Source organism: Hyla sarda, chromosome 6, assembly GCF_029499605.1.
Source record: "Hyla sarda isolate aHylSar1 chromosome 6, aHylSar1.hap1, whole genome shotgun sequence".
Classification (NCBI taxonomy): domain Eukaryota; kingdom Metazoa; phylum Chordata; class Amphibia; order Anura; family Hylidae; genus Hyla; species Hyla sarda.
Window position 1 is genome coordinate 145,894,836 of NC_079194.1, and position 23,657 is coordinate 145,918,492.

The 23,657-nt window shown below is 42.1% G+C and overlaps 2 protein-coding genes across 3 annotated transcripts in view; one reads left to right on the forward strand and one right to left on the reverse strand.

The window, feature by feature from the left end:
* Positions 1-23,657, forward strand: part of KLHL36 (kelch like family member 36) — a 105,339-nt gene that overhangs the window by 59,876 nt on the left and 21,806 nt on the right. The gene's annotated exons all lie outside the window — the stretch shown is intronic.
* COTL1 (coactosin like F-actin binding protein 1) overlaps positions 838-23,657 on the reverse strand; it is a 24,243-nt gene continuing 1,423 nt past the window's right edge. Inside the window, exons 2-4 of the mRNA XM_056525483.1 lie at positions 23,204-23,286; positions 4,811-4,968; positions 838-2,046 (exon numbers count right to left, since the gene is read on the reverse strand). Coding sequence (XP_056381458.1) covers positions 1,936-2,046; positions 4,811-4,968; positions 23,204-23,286 — 352 coding nt within the window. The 3' untranslated portion in view covers positions 838-1,935. The remainder of the gene's footprint in view (positions 2,047-4,810; positions 4,969-23,203; positions 23,287-23,657) is intronic.

Sequence of the window (23,657 nt, forward strand, 5' to 3'; positions counted from 1 at the left end):
TATAGTAAAAATATCCTCTTATAGAAATTCAAAAAATACATAGCCACATATTTTGGAAAAAATGTTTTATTCTTCAAGTGGTTTTTCTCAGCAGTGTTGCATTTCTCTTGTCCAATTCACAAGGTTTCAGGTTTCAGTCACCCCAATAATTCACATTCTGAGGTCTGAGAAATTAAAACAAAATCTTAAGTATTTGACTTTAGTAAGAAACAAAACTTTTTGAAATGTTATATCTCACTTCTTTCCTGTAAACAATAAGTGGCATTGACCCCAATGTAATGAAACATCAGCAGCAGATTCCAGTTCATGTCAAAAGCAAAACTCTTATCATCTACAAAAGTAACACTAGCAACCGATAACTTTTTATTAAAGTGATATGTCAGGTGATCCAATAATGTGGAGACTACTAAACAAAAGATGAGGGCACTGTATTGGTCTAAGACTAGTTAGCAATTAGCACGGTCATTGAGTATGAACTGCTGTCGGTAGCGGTCTGTCACTAGGGAAGACCGGAGTCCTTGTGCCTATGAGTCCGGAGGTGCTGGGGACCAAAGAAGCCCAAAGTCACATAACAAATACTAGCAAACAAATGATAGGGTACCCGCACTCACCGCAGGGCTGCTGTGTCGATTCTTCTGGCAAAGACCGACAACCCGGTATCAGACACGTAGCAGGGCGCTCAGAAGCGAGGCGACTACCGGAGAAGTTTTGCGTTAGTTGTGCTTCTGGCCTCGCACGAGGCCAGAAGAAGCGCAACTAGCGCAAAACTTCTCCGGCAGTCGTCTCGTTTCTGGGCGCCCTGCTACGTGTCTGATACCGGGTCGTCCGTCTTTGCCAGAAGAGTCGAGCCACAGCAGCCATGTGGTGAGTGCGGGTACCCTGTCTTTTCTTTGCTAGTATCAATAATGTAGAGAGGCTGCAGGATGAAACCACGGACTGGCCTGATCACTGGAATATTGTATAGACAGACTTCCAGATTTAGTTTTAGGTCAGCAGGTGAGTACACCATTCCTGGAATGTTTAGAAAAAAATAGAATGTGGTTAAAATTAATTCAAAGGCAACTCCAGTCACCCACCTAACATGACAAGTGGCATAATCATTCCCAACAACATGGTAAAGAGAGAGAGGATATAGGCGTTACTGAAGCCCTATATCCTGAATGTGCCTCCTATTCTCTATGGAGTAGGAGGAGCCTTCTTTTTTTTCAGCGCTGCCCCCTACAGAGTAATGTACTGTAAGGAGGTAACACCTCCTCTGAGCTAATTTCCACTTTTATAATACTGCCCCCTATTGCTGGAATATGATGCATTTAGAATTCACAGGTAGCTAGAGCTGGTTTTTAACTCCTTGCATTAGGCAACGTCCCTGGTGTTGTGTGTTGCATGTTAAGGTGCACCCCCCCCCCCCTCCATGGTTGTAAGTGATAACCCATGGTTTTCACATATAATTTGCATCTTTTATGCCAATTCTAATTGGCAGAGACGGTAATTGTGGCTATTATTCAGAAGTGGTATTAAGATGACAACCTCAGACAGCTAAGCTGGGGGAACCGCTCTGGTCATGTAAGTCTAACTAACAATAAAGCCAGAAGTAGAGAGATCACAGACACTTCATAGTGCAGACTCCTGGAAGTGCAGTCCAAGGCATCCTAGTAACAACTTGGCATGTGTTGGAGATGAAGGAGGTGGCGCAGTGATCTGTGCTGTGACAAATGACAAGAAGGTGCATGCCTTCGGGGCAGCCAGCATGTCAGGCATGGTAACATAGTCACTGGAGGGTACGTGGGATGGAGAAAACAAGTCCTGAGCTGGGCAGCAAAATAAGGAGAGATTTACGCAAAGAAATAACCAGTTTTTATTATAGTTTCCAGTTGCTTTCATTGAGACGACTTCCTGTTTCAAACTGGAATGGCAGCGGAAGGTAAATGTTGCCTCTTATTCTGTTTGAGCATCGTAGTTGGCACCTCCAGCCTTTTTCAGCTCCCCTCTAATGTAATCTTCACCTAGATCTTTGTGGTCTGTGATCACAAGTTCTTTGGCAAAATTCTAAGAAACAAATAAAACAATTAGTTTTCTTTCACTTTTAAAAATGGAAAAAATAAAAATTTATGAGGAAAAGTTATGGTTGTTGCATATCCAGTGGCCAGGACTAAAATACCTTCTCTTTCAAACCCCCCCCCCCTTATCAAATCGTATCTTGCCGTAACAAGAACTGAGCATGGTCTGTTCCACAAGTCCTAGGCCAGGGTGGAGAAGACAAATTTTCCTCAGAAATTAACTTAAAAACAAAATAGATCCATATTTATATGGTGTTTAATATGTGGGTCTGACTTTAAATGGGGTCCTACAATCTGTCTCAAAGTGCAATGCATTATTTTAAAAGAGCAATTCTACATAAAAATATGGCAAATTATATAGGCTTGGATGTCCACCAGTTCTCCAAATGAATGACCTCCAGTTCTTCGTTGTGCACCTGAATCTCACTGTACAGGTGGAACCACATGATCAGGTTGCATTGCAGTTTGTCATTGCATCACGCCAGTATTTCATATAATGGAAACATTTCATTGTTGTACTAATGGAGTATTTCAGCATCTGTACTGTGGTTAGCCACACATCTTTTGTGTGCATCTATATGCATATCTTGACCGCATTCTTGTTGTTTCTGCTGAACTGTGTGCAGGTTAGGTTAGGCACTACTAGAGGAGACACAAAATTAAACTAATTCCTTGATTGACAGCTGTGAGCGCAGGGCTCAGAGCTGGAGGAAAAATCCTCCCACTGTCAGCTTGTGTCCCGCTATTGTCAGTGAGGAGAAGCTGGGAGTTGTAGTTTTGCTAATGCTAGGGGAGATGTGAGCAGACAGCATACTGAGGGAGGGGGCGGAGACCTGTACAGTGAGGCCACGCCCCCTCCCTTTGAGAGGAATTCAGACTAGTGAGCTAAATTTAAAGTGTAATACAAAAAATAAAGGTGCTAGACACATAAAAATTTGATGTACGTGGTCAGGATTAGGTACTGAGTGATATATTTTAAAAAAATGTTTTTGTTGGATCTGACGGGTTACGATTTAACCTCTTCAGGACACAGGGCGTATGGATACGCCCTGCATTCCGAGTCCTTAAAGGAGTAGTCCAGTGGTGAACAACTTATCCCCTATCCTAAGGATAGGGGATAAGTTTGAGATCGCGGGGGGTCCGACCGCTGGGGCCCCCTGCGATCTCCTGTACGGAGCCCCGACAGCCGGCGGGAAGGGGGCGTGTCGACCTCAGCACGAAGCGGCGGCCGACACGCCCCCTCAATACAACTCTATGACAGAGCCGAAGCGCTGCCTTCAGCAATCTCCGGCTCTGCCATAGAGATGTATTGAGGGGGCGTGTCAGCTGCCGCTTCGTGTGGGGGTCGACACCCGCTATCTGGCCGGAGAGCCTGGCCCCCGTACAGAGAGATCGCAGGGGGCCCCAGCGGTCGGACCCCCGCGATCTCAAACTTATCCCCTATCCTTAGGATAGGGGATAAGTTTTTCACCACTGGACTACCCCTTTAAGGACACAGGGCGTATTAAAAACCACTCTGGATTTAAGTAATCTATTCTGGAACTGCAAAGAAACAGCTCAAGTTTTTATGGTAAGGAAAGAGAGTTATATTTATATATGCAGTTACCAGTGTTTAATCCCAATAAGAACATCTCAGCGTGTGAATGCAACACATTAAAATAATCACAAAGCAACAATAACCATCCCCCAGGCCTCAGCAGCGCAGGACAGACGCCTGTTTGTTCAGGTCTGAACAGTGGCTGCTATTGACTTGTTCTCTGTACGGAGAGGTTTGATGAATCTAGCCTCCTCTACCCACCCAGAGTGACCTACGGCTCAAGCTGCCAGACTGGAAAGCACCATATGGTAGTCACACGGCCGATGAGGATGCTCACAATCATCTCCTTAATGCTTCTCATGCTGTTAATACAGCAGCTCCTGAAATAGTTTGAACATTATTGTAAAGCTGGGGGCCTAAAAGTGGGACTGCTGCCTTCCAGCCTTACATCTGAGAAACCCTGTATGTAAATCCAAGAAACCCCCTTCCTAAGCAAATTTTTTGCTACTGTTTTAGCTACTCCTTTATTGACCTTTGCATTGCTAAATATTACCCACATGAGAAACATAGAATGTGTCGGCAGATAAGAACCATTTGGCCCATCTAATCTGCCCAATAATCTGAATCCTATCAATAGTCCCTGGCCCTATCTTATATGAGGGATATCCTTATGCCTATCTCTATTTTATCTGAAGGATAGCCTTATGCCTATCCTATGTATGCTTAAACTCACTGTATTTTCAGCGACCACTTCTGCAGGAAGGCTATTCCATGCATCCACTACTCTCTCATTAATACTTCCTGATACTTCCTGATATTACTTTTAAACCTGTGCCCCTCTAATTTAAAGCTATGTCCTCTTGTGCTAGTTTTTCTTCTTTTAAATATACTCTCCTCCTTTACCATGTTGATTCCCTTTATGTATTTAAAAGTCTCTATCATATCCCCTCTGTCTCTTCTTTCTTCCAAGCTATACATGTTAAGGTCCTTTAACCTTTCCTGGTACGTTTTATCCTGCAATCCATGTACTAGTTTAGTAGTACTGCACACAATACTCCAAGTGAGGCCTCACCAGTGTTCTGTACAGCAGCATGAGCACTTCTCTCTTTCTACTGCTTATACCTCTCCCTATACATGTGCAGATGTCCAGTGACCTTGAAACAGCTTTTAATTTTTTTCCCCTATCCCAGCATTCACAAACTGCAAGTATACATACCTGGACAACATCTTTCACCAGGGTCTTGTCTGTACCGATCTTGGCTCTTTGCAGTCCACTGACATTTTCACCGATCCAGGTGATTAAGGCAAATTTCACCCTCTTGCTCATTGCATCTCCAGTGGTGAATCTGATGTAGGCGAACTGCCGAATATCATCTGTAATTGAAGAGAAGATACAATCACGTACACTGCTTTATATTAAATACATTACAAGGCTGTACACTAAATTCAGCCATTTCTCAGTTCCTGTACAGAGAACTGCATGACAACCAATATGTCTGCTAGTACAGTTCCAATAAGGGTTGTCACCAAACTTTCTTGGAAAGTAAATCATTCAATGAATGCAGTGATTCAAAGTATCACTAGGCAGATTTATTATCCAATTATTATTTTTTTATAGTAGAGAAACTGAAATGGGAGGAGCTGTAAGAGAAGCCATGGTTGTTACTCAGCTTTCCCAAAAACAATCATAGCAAGAGAGGAGGGATTTTTTGGATGAGGGGGAGAACATAAAAATTATAATAAGGATGTTTTTTTCTTTTAAATGCTGTGTTCAGATCGCTGAGCAGAGGACTGTTGTTAGGGGTCACAGTGACCGCCAGTATAAAATTCATTGCTATTGTTCATTGCAAACCAATTGTCTGTGCTAGAATCACAAGGTTCCACGTGACAGTGTCTGTACCTGCCGGCAGCTGCGCTGACATTTCACTGGGCTATTACTTATTAAGAGTTCAGAGACTTAATGGAGGAAGTCTGGAGTGAAAAAGCTCCCCCTCCCAAGTACCATGTGCTATCCCGTGAGGCCTAAAGCTCTGGGGACTGAACCAGAGGAAAAAAGTACTAGTTACACAGCAGTTTTTGCGCCACCAGCAATGATTATCAGTTTGTTCATTCAACATTGCATTCAAATGTTTTTCTGTATTAGGCTGGGTTTCCACTTGTTTTTTTAACGCTTAAACAAACGCCAGCAAAGATGCCAGAAAAACTGCCACAGGTTTTTCCTATGTTTTGGCAGTTTTTCGGGTGTTTTTGCTTTTGTTTGGTGTTTTGCATTTTTGGCCCCTTTGGTGTTTTTTTTCTAAATTTGTTGGGTACCAAAAAACAAAAAGATGCAGTAGGGATGGGAAAAAATGTATTTAATGAAAACATTTTTTATTGTGAAATTTTAATAAATTTTTAATAAAGTGTGTGTGTGTTTCACTTTTTTTTCTCTTTTTTAAAATTTTTTAGGTAGTACTACTACTCCCAGCATGGAACAGACTGTTCCATGATGGGAGTAGTAGTACATGTACTAATAGAAAGATCGCCCCGGGTGTCACACCTGACACCCGATGCGATCGTCCTATCTATTGCAGAGATGCGGAGCGGCTCTGTACAGCGCTCATATCTCTGCTCTGTACTCCGGCCAGTGATGTGAATAGAACATTACTCAATCATATTTTCCACCCAGAGTGGGGATTGGCCGGATGGTTGCAGCCAATCACCGCTCTCAGAAGGAAATATGAATGAGTGATATTCTATTCATATCACTGGCCGGCCGGAGTATAGTGCATAGATGCGAGCGCTGTACAGAGCGGCTCCACATCTCTGCAATAGATAGGACGATCGTGTCGGGTGTCAGGAGTGACACCCGCTGTGATCTGTCCTTAACTGCAGGTACTACTACTCCCCTCATGGAACACACTCTGCCCCATGCTGGGAGCTGTAGTACCTGCATTAATAGACAGATTGCAGAGAGTGTAACTTCTGACACCTGATGCGACTGTCCTGTATAATGTCTAGATGCGGTTGACCGCTCTTCTATGGTCCCCTGCACTGATGTATATATACACCTATTCATATTTCCAACAGAGAGTTGTGATTGGCTGGAACCATCTGGCCAATCACAGCTCTCTGCGGGAAATATGAATAGGTGTGTATATCCGGCAGTGCAGGGGACCATAGAAGAGCGACCGGCCGAATCTATACATTATACAGAAGGATCGCAACGGACCCAGGGCGATCTGTCAATTAGTACAAGTACTACCACTCCCAGCATGGAACAGTGTGTGTAGTAGTACTACCTAGAAAATGTATTCAAAAAAAAAGAAAAAAGTGAAAAACACACTACATTTTTATTATTGTCCCCTATATTTTTTTGTGCCCTGCCCGCACACATAAATTGATCCCTATAAAAAAATGAATTAAAATTTTGTTATAAAAAAATACATTTCATTAAATACTATTATTTCCATCACTACTGTATCATTTTTATAATTTTTTTTTTAATGGTACCCTACCAAATTTTATTAACCCCTTAATGATGCAGGGTATTTTCCGTTTTTGCATTTTCATTTTTTCCTCATCCCATTCTAAAAATCATAACACGTTCAATTTTGCACCTAAAAATCCATATTATGGCTTATTTTATGCACCACCAATTCTACTTTGCTGTGACATTAGTCATTTTACCCAAAAATCCACAGCGAAACGGAGAAAAAAAATGCCACAGCGAAGAAAAAACACCATTTTGTACATTTTGGGGGCTTCCGTTTCCACGCAGTGCATTTTCTGGTAAAAATTCCACCTTCTCTTTTATTCTGTAGGTCCTTACAGTTAAAATAATACCCTACTTATATAGGTTTGATTTTGTCGTACTTCTGGAAAAAATCATAACTACATGCAGGAAAATGTATATGTTTAAAAATGTCATCTTCTGACCCCTATAACTTTTTTATTTTTCCGCATATGGGGAATTATGAGGAATAATTTTTGTTTTGATCGGACTTTTTGATCGCTTTTTTATTCACTTTTTTATGGTATAAAAAGTGACCAAAAATACGCAATTTTGGACTTTGGAATTTTTTTACACGTACGCCATTGACCGTGCGGTTTTATATTTTATAGTTCGGACATTTACGTACGCGGCGATACCATGTTTATTTTTATTTACACTGTTTTATTTTTTTTATTGGGAAAAGGGGGGTGGTTCTGACTTTTATTATGGAAGGGGTTAAATGATCTTTATTAACACTTTATTTTCAAATCAGCTGGTGCCAGAAAGTTAAACAGGTTTGTAAATTACTTCTATAAAAAAAATCACAATCCTTCCAGTACTTAGCAACTGCTGTATACTACAGAGGAAGTTCTTTTTGAATTTCCTTTCTGTCTAACCACAGTGCTCTCTGCTGACACCTCTGTCCATTTTAGGAACTGTCCAGAGAAGGAGTAAATCCCCATAGCAAACCTCTCCTACTCCAGACAGTTCCTGACACAGACAGAGGTGTCAGCAGAGAGCACTGTGGTCAGACAGGAAAGAACAACCTAACTTCCTCCGTGGTATACAGCAGCTGATAAGTACTGGATTACAATTTTTAATAGACGTAATTTACAAATCTGTTTTACTTTCTGGCTCCAGCTGATTTTAAAAAAATGTTTTCCACTGGAGTACCCCTTTAAGTGTAAGATGCATGGTAGGCTGTATGGACTTTATGCACATTAAATTTAGTGGGGCTGGGGACTTGGAAATACATCCAAGGTTCCAATAAAATCAAATTTAGGCTACTATATGTACTACTGTGCCACTGTGGGTCTCGGAGAGACTTCCCTATGTCAAGGCCTGCCCTGTCTATGAGCATCCTATGCAGTGCCAACAGTCACTGCATAGGTTAGTGCATTAGTAATGCCCAGAGCCTCGGTGGATCATTTACAAATCCAGACTACCCTCAATTGCAGGCATGCAATGCACAACAATTTTCTGCAGAAAGTGGCACTCAGTCCTAGTCCTTTTTAGAGAAAAAGGGTATGATCTCTTAGGCACTGCTCATTAAACTTGTAACAATATAACCGCATCTTCACATACACACCTTTATGGTTGCAGAATAAACTCAATGCTATACATCCATTTAGTAAACTTCAGTGCAGCCAATCTTTTACTATCCACTTGTCTCCCTCTTATTCGTGGCTAGCATACACACAGCAAAGGTTCTCAAAGGGTCTATTTACACGGCAGAATTTCCGCTTTCGGAATTCCGCCTCAAATTAAAGCCCATAGAACTGTATGGGATTCTGCACTCCCATTCACACCTCTGAATTTCCGCCTGCGGAATTCTGCTAGGGCATTAGTAGGAAAGATTACCAAGAGCCCAATGGTCAATCTGGCTGAGCTCCAAAGATATTGGGGGGGAATTTATAATTGGTCCTCATGGGTAATTGTTTTTCTCAGCGTTTCTTTGCCTTGAATTTAAATTAAATTTTGCCCATGCTTACTTAAAGCGCAACTGTCACCAATTTGGAACCCCCCAGACTACTTACATAATAGCACTGGTGATAACAAATGCAATGCTGCCATACATTCGGCTGCATTTTTCCTCACTTTGTCAACCCAAAAATCTATTTTGGTGGTCAGCAACAGTTGGATAGGTGTGGCCGGGATTCGCAAAGCCCCGCTGCCGCCACGCCTATCCTATCTAGGTCAGCGTGTGATACACACAGGTCCTCAGCGCATGCGCCCCTGCTGTTAATGACGTCCGCACGTCCTGTGGGAGTGAGCACTTGCTCTGCAATTTTAGGCCGGACAGGACGCACGCACGTCGTTACCAGCAGGGGTGCATACGCTGAGGACCTCTGCGGTCCGAATGCTGGTATGTTCTTTTAGAAATACCTTCTAAATAAAAAGTCGCAAAACTTTTGCGCAAAAAATATGATTCCTACATTCCCCCAATAACCCTTAGCACACAGCCAAGACACCACAATAGTGGCCTAGGGACACCTCTGTCCTTAAGAGACCGAGCCAGAGCCCTGACTTGAACCCAATCAAGTGACCTGAAAATGGTTTCCACTGATGGTCCCCATCCAACCTGACTGAACTTGAGAGTATATGCAGAGAAGAATGGCACAAAAACACCCAAACTGGTGTGTAAACCTTGTGGTATATTGCCAATAAAAGTGTAGTCTTCAATCCTGCCAAAGGTGCATCAACTAAGTACTGAGTAAAGGGTCTGAATACTTATATCAATGCAATTTTGTAGTTTTTCCTTTTAAATAAATTAGCAAATATTTCTAACACTGTTTTCACATTCTTATTATGGGGTATCGAGGGTAGAATAATGGGAAAAACTGTACTATTAACTTCACTTAGAACAAGACCACAACGTAACAAAAAAAAAGTGAAAGAGTGTTAAAACCTTCCAAATGCACTATACAGTGGGCCAAAAAAGTATTTAGTCAGCCACCAATTGTGCAAGTTCTCCCACTTAAAAAAAATGAGAGGCCTGTAATTTTCCTCATAGGTATACCTCAACTATGAGAGACTGTCAGGATCCGGACTGGTATGCAGCGAGGACACTGGAGGTGGATCCTCTGTGTCAGAGGGGTGATGGCGTGGGCCGTACCAGGGGAACGGAGTCTAAGGGGTTACTGGTTTTCACCAGAGCCCGCCGCAAAGCGGGATGGACTTGCAGCGGCAACTGACAGCTGAGACAGGCGCGGTACACAGGGACAAGGCAAGAGCAAGGTCAGACGTAGCAGAAGGTCAGGGCAGGCAGCAAGAGTCGTAGTCAGGGGCAACAGCAGAAGGTCTGGGTACACAGGCTTGGGAACACACTAAACGCTTTCACAGGGCACTAAGGCAACAAGATCCGGCAAGGACAGGAAGGGGAAGTGGGTTTTAATTCACATAGAGCAGGTGGAAGCTAATTAGGAAGATTGGGGCAGGCACCAATTAGCGGTGCGCTGGCCCTTTAAATCTGAGAGCCCCGGGGCGCGCGCGCCCCAGAGAGCGGGGCCGCGCGCATCGGGACCCAGCAGGAGATCGGGACAGGTGAGTGGAACGGGGTGCGATCCGCGAGCGGGCACGTCCTGCTAGGCGGATCGCATCCCCGCCGGGCACAACTGAGCAGCGTCTCCGGTCAGCACTGCCGACCGCAGCGCTGCAGGGCAGGAGACGCCGAGAGCGCTCCGGAGGAGGAGGAGCCGGAGCGCTCGGCGTAACAGAGACACAATGAGGGGAAAAAAATCCATAAAATCACATTGTCTGATTCTTAAAGAATTTATTTGCAAATTATGGTAGAAAATAAGTATTTGGTCACCTACAAACAAGCAAGATTTCTGGCTCTCAGAGACATGTAACTTCTTCTTTAAGAGTCTGCTATGTCCTCCACTCGTTATCTGTATTAATGGCACCTGTTTCAACTTGTTATCAGTATAAAAGACACCTGTCCACAACCTCAAACAGTCACACTCCACTATGGCCAAGACAATAGAGCTGTCGAAGGACACCAGAAACAAAATTGTAGACCTGCACCAGGCTGGGAAGACTGATTCTGCAATAGGCAAGCAGCTTGATGTGAAGAAATCAACTGTGAGAGCAATTATTAGAAAATGGAAGACATGCAAGACCACTGATAATCTTCCTCGATCTGGGGCTCCATGCAAGATCTCACCCTGTGGTGTCAAAATGATCACAAGAACGGTGAGCAAAAATCCCAGAACCACACGGGGGAACCTAGGGATTGACCTTCAGAGAGCTGGGACCAAAGTAACAAAGGCTACCATCAGTTACACACAAATCATGCAGTGCCAGACATGTCCCCCTGCTTAAGCCAGTACATGTCCAGGCCCGTCTGAAGTTTGCTAGAGAGCATTTGGATGATCCAGAAGAAGATTCGGAGAATGTCATATGGTCAGATGAAACCAAAGTAGAAGTTTTTGGTAAAAACGCAACCCGTCATGTTTGGAGGAGAAAGATTGCTGAGTGGCATCCAAAGAACACCATACCTACTGTGAAGCATGGGGGTGGAAACATCCTGCTTTGGGGCTGTTTTTCTGCTAAGGGACCAGGACAACTGATCCGTATAAAGAAAAGAATGAATGGGGCAATGTATTGTGAGATTTTGAGTGATAACCTCCTTCCATCAGCAAGGGCATTGAAGATGAAACGTGGCTGGGTCTTTCAGCATGATAATGATCCCAAACACACCGCCCGGGCAACGAAGGAGTGGCTTGGTAAGAAGCATTTCAAGGTCCTGGAGTGGCCTAGCCTGTCACCGGATCTCAACCCCATAGAAAAAAAAGGGAGTTGAAAGTCTGTGTTGCCCAGGGACATCCCCAAAACATAACTGCTCTAAAGGAGATCTGCAAGGAGGAATGGGCCAAAATACCAGCAACAGTGTGCGAAAACCTTGTGAAGACTTATAGAAAACGTTTCACCTCTATCATTGCCAACAGAGGGTATATAACAAAGTATTGAGATGAACTTTTGTTATTAACCAAATACTTATTTTCCACCATAATTTGCAAATAAATTCTTTAAAAATCTGATTTTATGGATTTTTTTTTCTCATTATGTCTCTCATAGTTGAGGTATACCTATGATGAAAATTACAGGCCTCTCATCTTTTTAAGTGGGAGAACTTACACTGTATATTATAGCTAAAGCTATCTTTCCACTGAGCTTTTTGGCGTACATGGCAAAAACCTTGTGCAATGTTTGACTGTCTTTTTCAATGGGAATAATTGCCACAGTTCACACTGTAAATTGCAGCACATATTTTTGACCACACGTTTTATTTTATAATACTTTGGAATAATGGCAGGTTTAGGGGTGAGAATTGGAGATGCAGGATACAGATTAGCTCCATTGATATGGGGCTAATCTGCATCCAAAAACATCCAAAATGTCAAAATAGTGTACAGAAATCTGAAGCTGCCCTCTGTAGTGAATATTATGGTGCATTTTCCCCTTGGAAAAAATGTGCCATTGGAATATATGCTTAAAGTCTAGCTGCTTCCAGAGCTGCACTCAAAGTTCTGCTGGTTTCCTCCAGTAAGGAGCAGAGTGCATTGTGGGAGCTCAGAGGACAGGACCCTGGCAGCACTGCTGGTAGGTCACATGACTGGCCACACAATATATAGAAAACACTAAATATTTTTTGGACAAATCTGCAGGATTGTGAACCCACCTCTAAGTTTAGCTAGAGAATAAAATATGATACATATTGCAAAATATTTGCAACAATTTCTGACAATTACATAATTAATTATAAGCCATCCCTGATAGGAGATTATAGATCACCGCATAGATACAAAACTGCAAATATAATGTTTCACAAATACAGTGATCCCTCAACTTACAATGGCCTCCAACATACAATAGTTCCAACATACAATGGTCTTTTCTGGACCATAGTAACTTGAAACCAGACTCAACATACAATGCTATGGAATCTGCAAAACGTGTCAAGGGTTGGAAGAACCGACCAATCAGAATGGATATTTCACTGGTAAAACCCGTGTATTCCTAAAGTGTATGCACTGACTGGTGTCTGGTAGCGCCCCCTACAGTACAGGGAGGTATTACATGTTCTGTACTCTTTACCTGTGCCAGAGTTACCTGCTCCTTTGGACATCAGGTGAGGGCGGCTCCATTTTTTAAATTTTTTTTAGGACATTGCGTGTTCTGTACAGGACCCTGAAGAAGCTCCTGTCCTCTACATAGACCAGTGTTTCCCAAAAAGGGTGCCTCCAGCTGTTGCAAAACTACAACTCCCAGCATGCCCGGACAGCCTTCGGCTGTCCGGGCATGCTGGGAGTTGTAGTTTTGCAACAGCTGGAGGCACCCTGGTTGGGTAAATACTGACATAGACAGTGAATTACAGCTCCCAGCAGATCTTTCTTACTTTTATATGTAAGGACTTGCTTTATCTGTATTAGTTATCTACTTATTTTTCTTTAATCCTCACTTTTTCCTAGTTTTGGATGACATTTTGGTGGCTTCAGAACCAATTACCAGGTTTCCATAGAGTTCTGGTCTCAACATACAATGGTTTCAACATACAATGGTCGTCCTAGAACCGATTAATATTGTAACTTGAGGGACCACTGTAGTATAGTCAATATTTTTAGCCAAAGCTATTAGTGGAACTGAAACAGACAAAAAGCATCATGCAGAGATTTGCCCCTATTTTTGTGTTTGGACTCGCTACTAGTTTTGACTATAAATACTGGAATGCGATTGGTTGCTTTGGGCATGTTCTCCACCATGCACTTGATACGTTTCACTATATAATCCCACAAAAACATGGTGTGAATGGAGCTTAAAGGGGTACTCCGGTGAAAAACTTTATTTTTTTTAAATCAACTGGTGCCAGAAAGTTAAACAGATTTGTAAATTACTTCTATTAAAAAATCTTAATCCTTCCTGTACTTATTAGCTGCTGAATACTACAGTGGTAATTCTTTTCTTTTTGAAACACAGAGCTGTCTGCTGACATCATGAGCACAGTGCTCTCTGCTGACATCTCTGTCCATTTTAGGTACTGTCCAGAGTAAAAGGAAATCCCCATAGCAAACATATGCTGTTCTGGACAGTTCCTAAAATGGACAGAGATGTCAGCAGAGAGCAATGTGGTCGTGATGTCAGCAGACAGCTCTGTGTTTCAAAAAGAAAATAATTTCCGCTGTAGTATTCAGCAGCTAATAAGTACAGGAAGGATTAAGATTTTTTAATAGAAGTAATTTACAAATCTGTTTAACTTTCTGGCACCAGTTGATTTAAAAAAAAAAAGTTTTTCACCGGAGTACCCCTTTAGCTTTCAATGAATATTTATAGATTTGATGTATGTCTGCACAGATTAGACAGGCGGCAGTGAACCACCAGCGTCCCTCTACAGATAAATAGACAGTAACCCAGGATGTTTAATTCCTGGTTTTCAGAGGTAATGTCAGGCTGCAGGAAGAGTTTTACTGACGCTGCCAGGAAGTGTCAGCAAAAAAAAATCAGCGACGGACAAAATATTTAGAGAAGGTACAACACTTCTGCTGTTCTGTAAATATATCTAGAGAGGAAATGCTGATCCAGATCTGGGATGTGGCTCAGCAGTGGCTAGAACAATGCAGCATAACTAAAGTAACAGAGAGAGGTAGCTTTATACTGTATAAATCTTTGATATAGATAGGAGACAGATGCTGGTTTGGTACACTCAGACTTCTAGGGGAGAGTCACTGCTGTTTTGTGTGGTAAATCCTTGGTTACGTCACATTGACCCCGGTCTTAATTAATATTCTGCACATGGGGCTGCATTTCTCATTCCCCGGGAATGCAGAGGCGACGGGGGAGGGAACAGAAAAGTTTTATCAAGGTTTTGTGAATTCCTTCTAGAGAGAGTCCAGCGAGGAGGAAGAATTTACTTTTTACCTGGCGCTGCAGACTGAAGAAGGCATTCAGATACCCAAGTAAAAATAGATAAAAAATAATAATTATTTCCTTGCATAGCATTTTGCCCTCATACTGTTGGCTTCACAAGGAAAAATACTTAAAAAAAAGTCATGAAGAAATATCACGATCTGTTACACATTCACACATGGCGCATTAGGGTTGACTCCCTCACCAGCCCAGGCCCTTAGAGATGTCTTAATAAGGCTATGTTCACACAGTGGAATGTCCACACGTAAAATCTCAGTGCGGACATTCCACAGACAGCGGTGCGTTGGCAGAACACGCCGGCGCAAAGACCACTTGGAAATGCGCCGTCCCATAGACAACAATGCATTTCCGTGCAAACTCTGCAGAAAGAATAGACATGACTATTCTTTCTGGGGATGCCGGAATCTGGTGCGGAAATTCTGGCGCGGTGAACAGTGCAGCAGAATCCCATTGAAATCTGCGGATTGTCTGTGCGAAATATTCATGTGGAATATAACGTGTGAGCCTAACACTCTTAGTCGAAGGATTTTTGTCCCCTATTATAAAGGATCACATATTCAGTTAGTGAAAAACGCGCTTCTGATAAACTGGTGATCAAACAGGTGATTATTTTTAGTATGAGATCCAGAAGGGTTGTCCAACCAAATGGATGAAATATTAGGGGGCACAAAATGTCGCATGGAGCAGCTAAACCATTTTTAGCCCCATCTACTCATGCCTTGCTGCGCCACCAATCTGTATCTGCAGTTTTCTGTAATTACTGAGCCTCTGTGATGAAGCCCCTAAACTGGATGAGGTAAGAATGGAAAGAATGTCAGGGAGAGCCCAGCACGGGCCTGGGGCATGTCAGCGCACGTCACATGTAGGCAACGGCCAAAAGTGAAGTAAGACCATCCAGAATTCCAAAAGTAAATTGGAAGTTGAAGAAGTTAATCCCAAGATTAAATATTCTATTTACAGGATTGGGGATAAATAGCTAATCAGTAGGGGTCCGACCTCTAGGAGAATGGAGGTCCCTTGCCGCCTGAGTGAATGGAGGGCCGGCATAATATGCCAGTCCTAGGACCACACAGGAATGTGCTGTCTCATAGACGGCTATGCATTTCATGCAGACTTCCCACAAAGAATGAACGTGTTCATTCTTTGTGCGGACACAGAAAATAGAATTTCCGTGCTAGAAACATCTGGCACAGAAATTCCGCCGTGTGCACAGCGTAGCAGATTCCCACTGAATCCAATGGGACTCTGCTGCAGCATTGGAATCCAGTAAATTCTGCCGTGTGAACATTAGTGCACTATGAGATGCAGCCTGATGATCTGCAGTAACAGAGAGATAGGGAGCCATACTAATCATGTTAATAGGCTATGCTTGCATGAAAAAGTAACTGAACCCTTTGGAATTGCCTTGATTTGCATGTTGATTAATCATAAAATGCAACCCTATTGTTATCTTAGTCACTAGTATAGAAAAACACAAAAGTAAACACACAAACCGTTGTCACTCATATAGTTAAGGGGTATTCCAGGCAAAAACTTTTTTTTATATATCAACTAACATTTTTTTATATTTTTTAATAGAAGTAATTTCTTCTATTAAAAAATCTTAATCCTTCCAATAGTTATTAGCTTCTGAAGTTTTCTGTCTAACTGCTCAATGATGATGTCACGTCACGGGAGCTGTGCATGATGGGAGAATATCCCTTGCATGATGGGAGAATATCCTCATAGGAGCTGGACAGCTCCTGGGACGTGAGTCATCAGAAAGCAGTTAGACAGAAAACAGAAACTCAACTTCAGAAGCTAATAACTATTGGAAGGATTAAGATTTTTTAATAGAAGTAATTTACAAATCTGTTTAACTTTCCGGAGCCAGTTGATATATATATATATATATATATATATATATATATATATATATAAAAAAAAAAAGTTTTTGCCTGGAATACCCCTTTAATGCACTGGGAGACCGCTGCTGATGTATGTAAAACGCTTCCTCCCACCCACTCTGGCCGATAAACTCGGCCCCTTCCCACGATACCTCCGTCTCCTTTGGCCGATAACTCCGACCCCTTCATGGACGTGCTGATGAAGATGGGTGAATATTTACTTATCTGCTATAGTGGGTGGGAGAAAGCTTGGCACATACAACAGCAGCCACCTCCAGTGCAGTTAATAAGTAAAAACTATATTAGATGAATATCTTTTGAACGGCTGCATCAATTTGAGGGTTTGAATAGGCATCACCTGCACTATCTACCTGTATATTCAGGTTAGTGCAGGTGACCCTGCTGTCGGTTTCCTTTTAAACGGCTAAGCCACTTTAAAAAACTTATCCACAGGACCCCCCATGACAGGTACTTATACCCTATCCTGTGGTTAGGGGATAAGTTGCAAATGTGGAGTGCCCCTTTAATCACTACTTTAAGAGCTAACTGGTAAAAGTAATGGTGTTCTTTGAATTACACCATAAAGGAAGTCACTGGTAGCCAAAAGAAAAAACACTGCAGCCTGTCCCAAGTATGCCTGAGATGACCTAAATGTTCCACCTTGCTCCTGGGAAAAATGTTCTACAGACGGCGGTCACAAAATTGGAACTTTTCAGCACAAATGCACAGAGCTTATCTATGGGGGAAGAACAATGTTCAGTAACATCAAGACCTCATCACAACTGTGAAGCATGGAGGAGGAAGCATCATGGTCAGGGCTGCTTAAGTGTCTTAGGACCTGGTCACGTGATCATTCAGAGAACAATTCATTTAAAGGTTGCATCTTCGGTACCAACAGGACCACCTTTTATTTGTAATAAATGTAGAAATCCAGGTAATCCCGAACAGTTCACTAACTTGTTACTGTATTTAGCATCTCGTCTATACACAATGAATGGGCCAGCAGCAGGTGTATCTGTTCACTGTGCAGTAGTGATGCCGGGTTACTGCAGAACAGCTTCTATTCACTTCAGTGAGAGCTGACTTGCAGTAACAGGACACTGCCACTACACAATGAGTGGAGCCACCTGCTTACAGCCCTGTTCAGTATATGTATATCAGAGACGTGGCTCTGCCAAACAGCTGATGGACAGGGGTTTTAGATGTTGACCCACTGCTGATCAGACATTGATGGCCATGGCCTATCTTTAGGCCTATCTTTAGAGGTACTCCGCCCCTAGACATATTAAACCTTATCCTTTGGATAAGGGATAAGATGTCTGATCGCAGAGGGTCTGGCTGATGGGACCCCCCACGGCTTTGGTCATCTTCAGAACGCCAGCTTAGTCCAGCCGTGTTCTTGACGTCACACAACATCCCCTCGATTCATGTCTATGGGAGGGGGCACAGCAGTCCCATAGACATGAATAGAGGGGGCATGGCGCAACGTCACTAACACGACCGGACTAACCTGGCGTTCTGAACATAAATGTTTAGAATGCTGGGGTGCCAGCCTGGAGATTGCGAGGGTCTCAGTGGCCGTACCCGCGATCAGACATCTTATCCCCTATCCTTTGGAAAGGATATAAGATGTCTAGGGGTGGAGTACATATTGGATGTTAAAGTTCTGGAAAACACAAACACACAATGAATTGTGCATTTACTATCAAGTAAAAAAAAAAAGCAAAACTGTGGGGATTCCATTCTTTTTGCAAGGGATTGTAGAAGTCATTATTATGTGACCCCCAGGTCATAAATCTACAAACAGATAAATGCAAGATCCAAATACTAGAGTCAAATCCGATCACTTTTTATCAGCAAAAGGGCCAAAGATCACCAAAATTCTGGCATATTTTGCACAAACACAAAAGAATCTGTCTTACATGACTTGCATTTTAGACACTTCCTATATACTCGTTCCCAGTGTCTAACAAAAGAGGCGTGACCACTTCAAAAGGGAGTGTGGCTTGAGATGCCACGCTGTGCACCAAAAATTGTGCCAGAATTATGGCGCAAGATTCTGGCCAGTTTAAAGGTAGTCTTTTACACTGGTTGTGGATTCCAGCAGTCCGTTACTTGTGGCTATATGAGCCCCCAACGCTCACCCGATGCTGCTGGAGATTCCAGAAAGTGTCCGGTATATTTATTATATGCCATTCCAGTAAAGAGTACAGTATATATATTATATGCCATTCCAGTAAAGAATACAGTATATTTATTATATGCCATTCCAGTAAAGAGTACAGTATATATATTATATGCCATTCTAGTAAAGAGTACAGTATATATATTATATGCCATTCCAGTAAAGAATACAGTATATTTATTATATGCCATTCCAGTAAAGAGTACAGTATATATATTATATGCCATTCCAGTAAAGAATACAGTATATTTATTATATGCCATTCCAGTAAAGAGTACAGTATATATATTATATGCCATTCCAGTAAAGAGTACAGTATATTTATTATATGCCATTCCAGTAAAGAGTACAGTATATATATTATATGCCATTCCAGTAAAGAGTACAGTATATATATTATATGCCATTCCAGTAAAGAGTACAGTATATTTATTATATGCCATTCCAGTAAAGAGTACAGTATAGTATATGCCATTCCAGTAAAGAGTACAGTATATATATTATATGCCATTCCAGTAAAGAGTACAGTATATTTATTATATGCCATTCCAGTAAAGAGTACAGTATAGTATATGCCATTCCAGTAAAGAGTACAGTATATATATTATATGCCATTCCAGTAAAGAGTACAGTATATTTATTATATGCCATTCCAGTAAAGAGTACAGTATATATATTATATGCCATTCCAGTAAAGAGTACAGTATATTTATTATATGCCATTCCAGTAAAGAGTACAGTATATTTATTATGTGCCGTTCCCAAAGCCCACCCGCCGATGACTAACAGGTTTCTCCCTATACACAAGTGGTGACAGTCTCGGCCGCTGTGACAAATCTGGCACATTCTTAGACTTCCTTAGACTATATAAATTAGACCGTTTTTGTAATCTTGGGCCTTCGAATGTATTCTGTGAGAGGAGCAGGTGACAAATGTGCATGAATACAGCAGATAAACACATTAAGGCTCCTGTCACCTGCCGTCTCAGGAGCCCCACAATTATATAGTGACAGCACCATAATTACACAGCGGACTGTTTGTCACTACAAAATTATTGTGGATCTGACCATCCTGTGTCTCCAAAAATGGCACTGAATCCACCCGTTCCTCTTCCTTAAAGAGTCTGCCATATTGTTTTCCACCAAACTTTCCAGGAAGAGATACAACTAAGAAACGCCAACATTAAACCCAATAGAAAATGACAAGAATTTAAATTCAGTAAGAGATTTCTGGACAAAAAGTCCTAAAGTCCAAAAGTCTCCAGTGAATTAGAGATTGCAGGTGCATAACACTCAGTATGTTACTCAATATGTTCCTACGGGATGGGATTGTTAGGTAATCTGATTCACTATTTTACAGTAAATTGTGGGGAAGGTAGATTTTTCCATGTTGGGAACTGTTATATGGGCACTGAGACCTTTTACATTTTATGGGACCTGTGACTGGCATTACTATATGGGCACACGTATTTGCACTATGCTAGTATTGGCACAAGCAGACATTGAAACATTAGGGGGTTCAGTCAGATGAAATGTCCTACAGTCTAGAAGCCAAAGGAAGTGGACCAGAAGTAAGGATGCCGCTCCTTGTGGTCATCTTCTCAGCGAGGTCATTTCCTGTCTTCTACATATATGACAGAGGTCACATCCTGCCAGGGTTATTACACTGAAGGGGAGAACCTTTTTGTCCTTACAATGGAGGCAAAAAGTGACTTTACCCTGACGACTGAATTTTCAGGAACAGAAAACTGCGGACGCATTAGGCCACCTGTCACTAGATAGATAGACAAGGAGGATTTCTGGCTGTCCTTGGACTGGATTAAATTTAGTGCAATGGTAATGGGAATATTCAAGTGTAACCGGCAATTAATTATCAGAAAATCGCACAACATAGAAATGAATGGGGACACGGCTGCAGGCAGGGTGGGGCAGAATTGTATTATTTTCTAATGGAGGTTGAGATATACAGTATATTTGCACACTTTAAAGGGGTTATCCAGGAAAAACCTTTTTTTTTATATATATCAACTGGCTCCAGAAAGTTAAACAGATTTGTAAATTACTTCTGTTAAAAAATCTTAATCCTTTCAGTACTTATGAGCTGCTGAAGTTAAGGTTGTTCTTTTCTGTCTAAGTGCTCTCTGATGTCACGTGTCTCGGTAACCGCCCAGTTTAGAAGAGGTTTGCTATGGGGATTTTCTTCTAAACTGGGCGGTTCCTGAGACACGTGTCATCAGAGAGCACTTAGACAGAAAGGAACAACTCAACTTCAGAAGCTCATAAGTACTGAAAGGATTAAGATTTTTAAATAGAAGTCATTTACAAATCGGTTTAACTTTCTGGAGCCAGTTGATATATAAAAAAGTTTTTTTCCTGGATAACCCCTTTAATGGAGCCACATCTCACCTTTTCTGTTCATCTACTTCCCCTGCAGATATAATCTTATTCTTGGGTACCCGGCTACTTCCCTGCCATGTCTGTCGCAAGAGCATTGAGTGATTCACACTTGTGAAACTTATGTTCTGTGGAAACTAAACTACTATTTAGCGTAGTTGGAGATACATATGTCTGCATATGGGACTCTATACACTAAACAGCAGATTTTTCATTAAATGGGTACTCCACTGGGGGAAAAAATGTTTTAAATCAACTGGTGCCAGAAAGTTAAACAGATTTGTGAGTTACTTCTATAAAAAAAATCCCAATCCTTCCAGTACTTATCAGCTGCTTTATGTTCCACAAGAAGTTATTTTCTTTTTTTCTCTTTGAATTTCCTTTCTGTCTGACCACAGTGCTCTCTGACCACAGACACCTCTGTACATTTTAGGAACTGTCCAGAGTAGAAGCAAATCCCCATCCTGCTCTGGACAGTTCCTAAAATAGACAAAGGTATCAGCAAAGAGCACTATGGTCAGACAGAAAGGAAATTCAAAAAGAAAAGAACATACAGCAGCAGATAAGTACTGGTAGGATTAAGAATTTTAAATAGAAGTAATTTACAAATCTGTTTAACTTTCTGGCACCAGTTGATTTAAAAAAAAAAAAAAAAATTTCCAGTGGAGTACCCCTTTAAGGCTATTTCCAAAGATGTTTCTTTTTAATTTGAAATCCACTGGAGCAATAAAAAAAATTGATGCCAAAGTGCCCTTTCAGAGGAGGATATAGCCTATAAAGCAGTGGTCTTCAACCTGCGGACCTCCAGATGTTGCAAAACTACAACTCCCAGCATGCCCGGACAGCCGTTGGCTGTCCGGGCATGCTGGGAGTTGTAGTTTTGCAATATCTGGAGGTCCGCAGGTTGGAGACCACTGCTATAAAGCATGCAATCAGTAACATGTATAAGATTATAAAATAAAATAAATCGGCTATCCTGGGGTTACTGCAATAAATCTTACAACACAGTCTTCATGGGTCATGACTAGAGATGAGCGAACTTACAGTAAATTCGATTCGTCACAAACTTCTCGGCTCGGCAGTTGATGACTTTTCCTGCATAAATTAGTTCAGCTTTCCGGTGCTCTGGTGGGTTGGAAAAGGTGGATACAGTCCTAGGAAAGAGTCTCCTAGGACTGTATCCACCTTTTCCAGCTCACGGGAGCACCTGAAAGCTGAACTAATTCATCCAGGAAAAGTCATCAACTGCCGAGCCGAGAAGTTTGTGACGAATCGAAATTACTGTAAGTTCGCTCATCTCTAGTCATGACTGCTTTTACAGGACTCACTGGGACTTGTAGTGGTAGTCATACAGCATCGGGCAGGCAGACTCCACCCTTAAGGTTAATATATACTTAGAATGAGATTAGATAAAAACAATGAATGCATTTATAATATTCTACAATCTCCTGATCACGGAAGTGATGAATTGTGTGTCATTTAGAGGTAAAACATAGCCAAAATGATCAAAAAAATATAAAATGAGCGTTCTTAGTCGCAGGGAGTTGGACAATATTCTGCTATTAATATGTTACTGGATAATCATTTGATCTTCTATATAAGAGAAACCAGTCTTCGGCGAGTGTACTGTCAGGGCAGGGCTGAACAAGTACTATACAGTCCACATTCCAACTACCTAGCCCCAGGTCATGTTCTTTACAGGATATCATAGTACAATGTGGCGGAGAGCGAGGGGACCTCTTACCTGTGCAGGTGTTCACAAACTCTTCATAGTTGGACCCTTGATCTCCCGGGAGGATCGTGGATCCATTGTATTTGAATGTGACCCTTTAATGTAAAAGAGCAAGATATACATGAGGATGTGTGTCACACAGATGCCAGGTGTGGCAGAATAACTCTAGAGCAGTGGTCTCCAACCTGCGGCCCTCCAGATGTTGCAAAACTACAACTCCCAGCATGCTGGGAGTTGTAGTTTTGCAACATCTGGCGGTCCGCAGGTTGGAGACCACTGCTCTAGACCACTGATTCCCAACCAGGGTGCCTCCAGCTGGTCCAAAACTACAACTCCCAGCATGCCCGGACAGCCAAAGGCGTTGTAGTTTTGCAACATCTGGAGGTCTGCAGGTTGGAGACCACTGCTCTAGACCACTGATTCCCAACCAGGGTGCCTCCAGCTGGTCCAAAACTACAACTCCCAG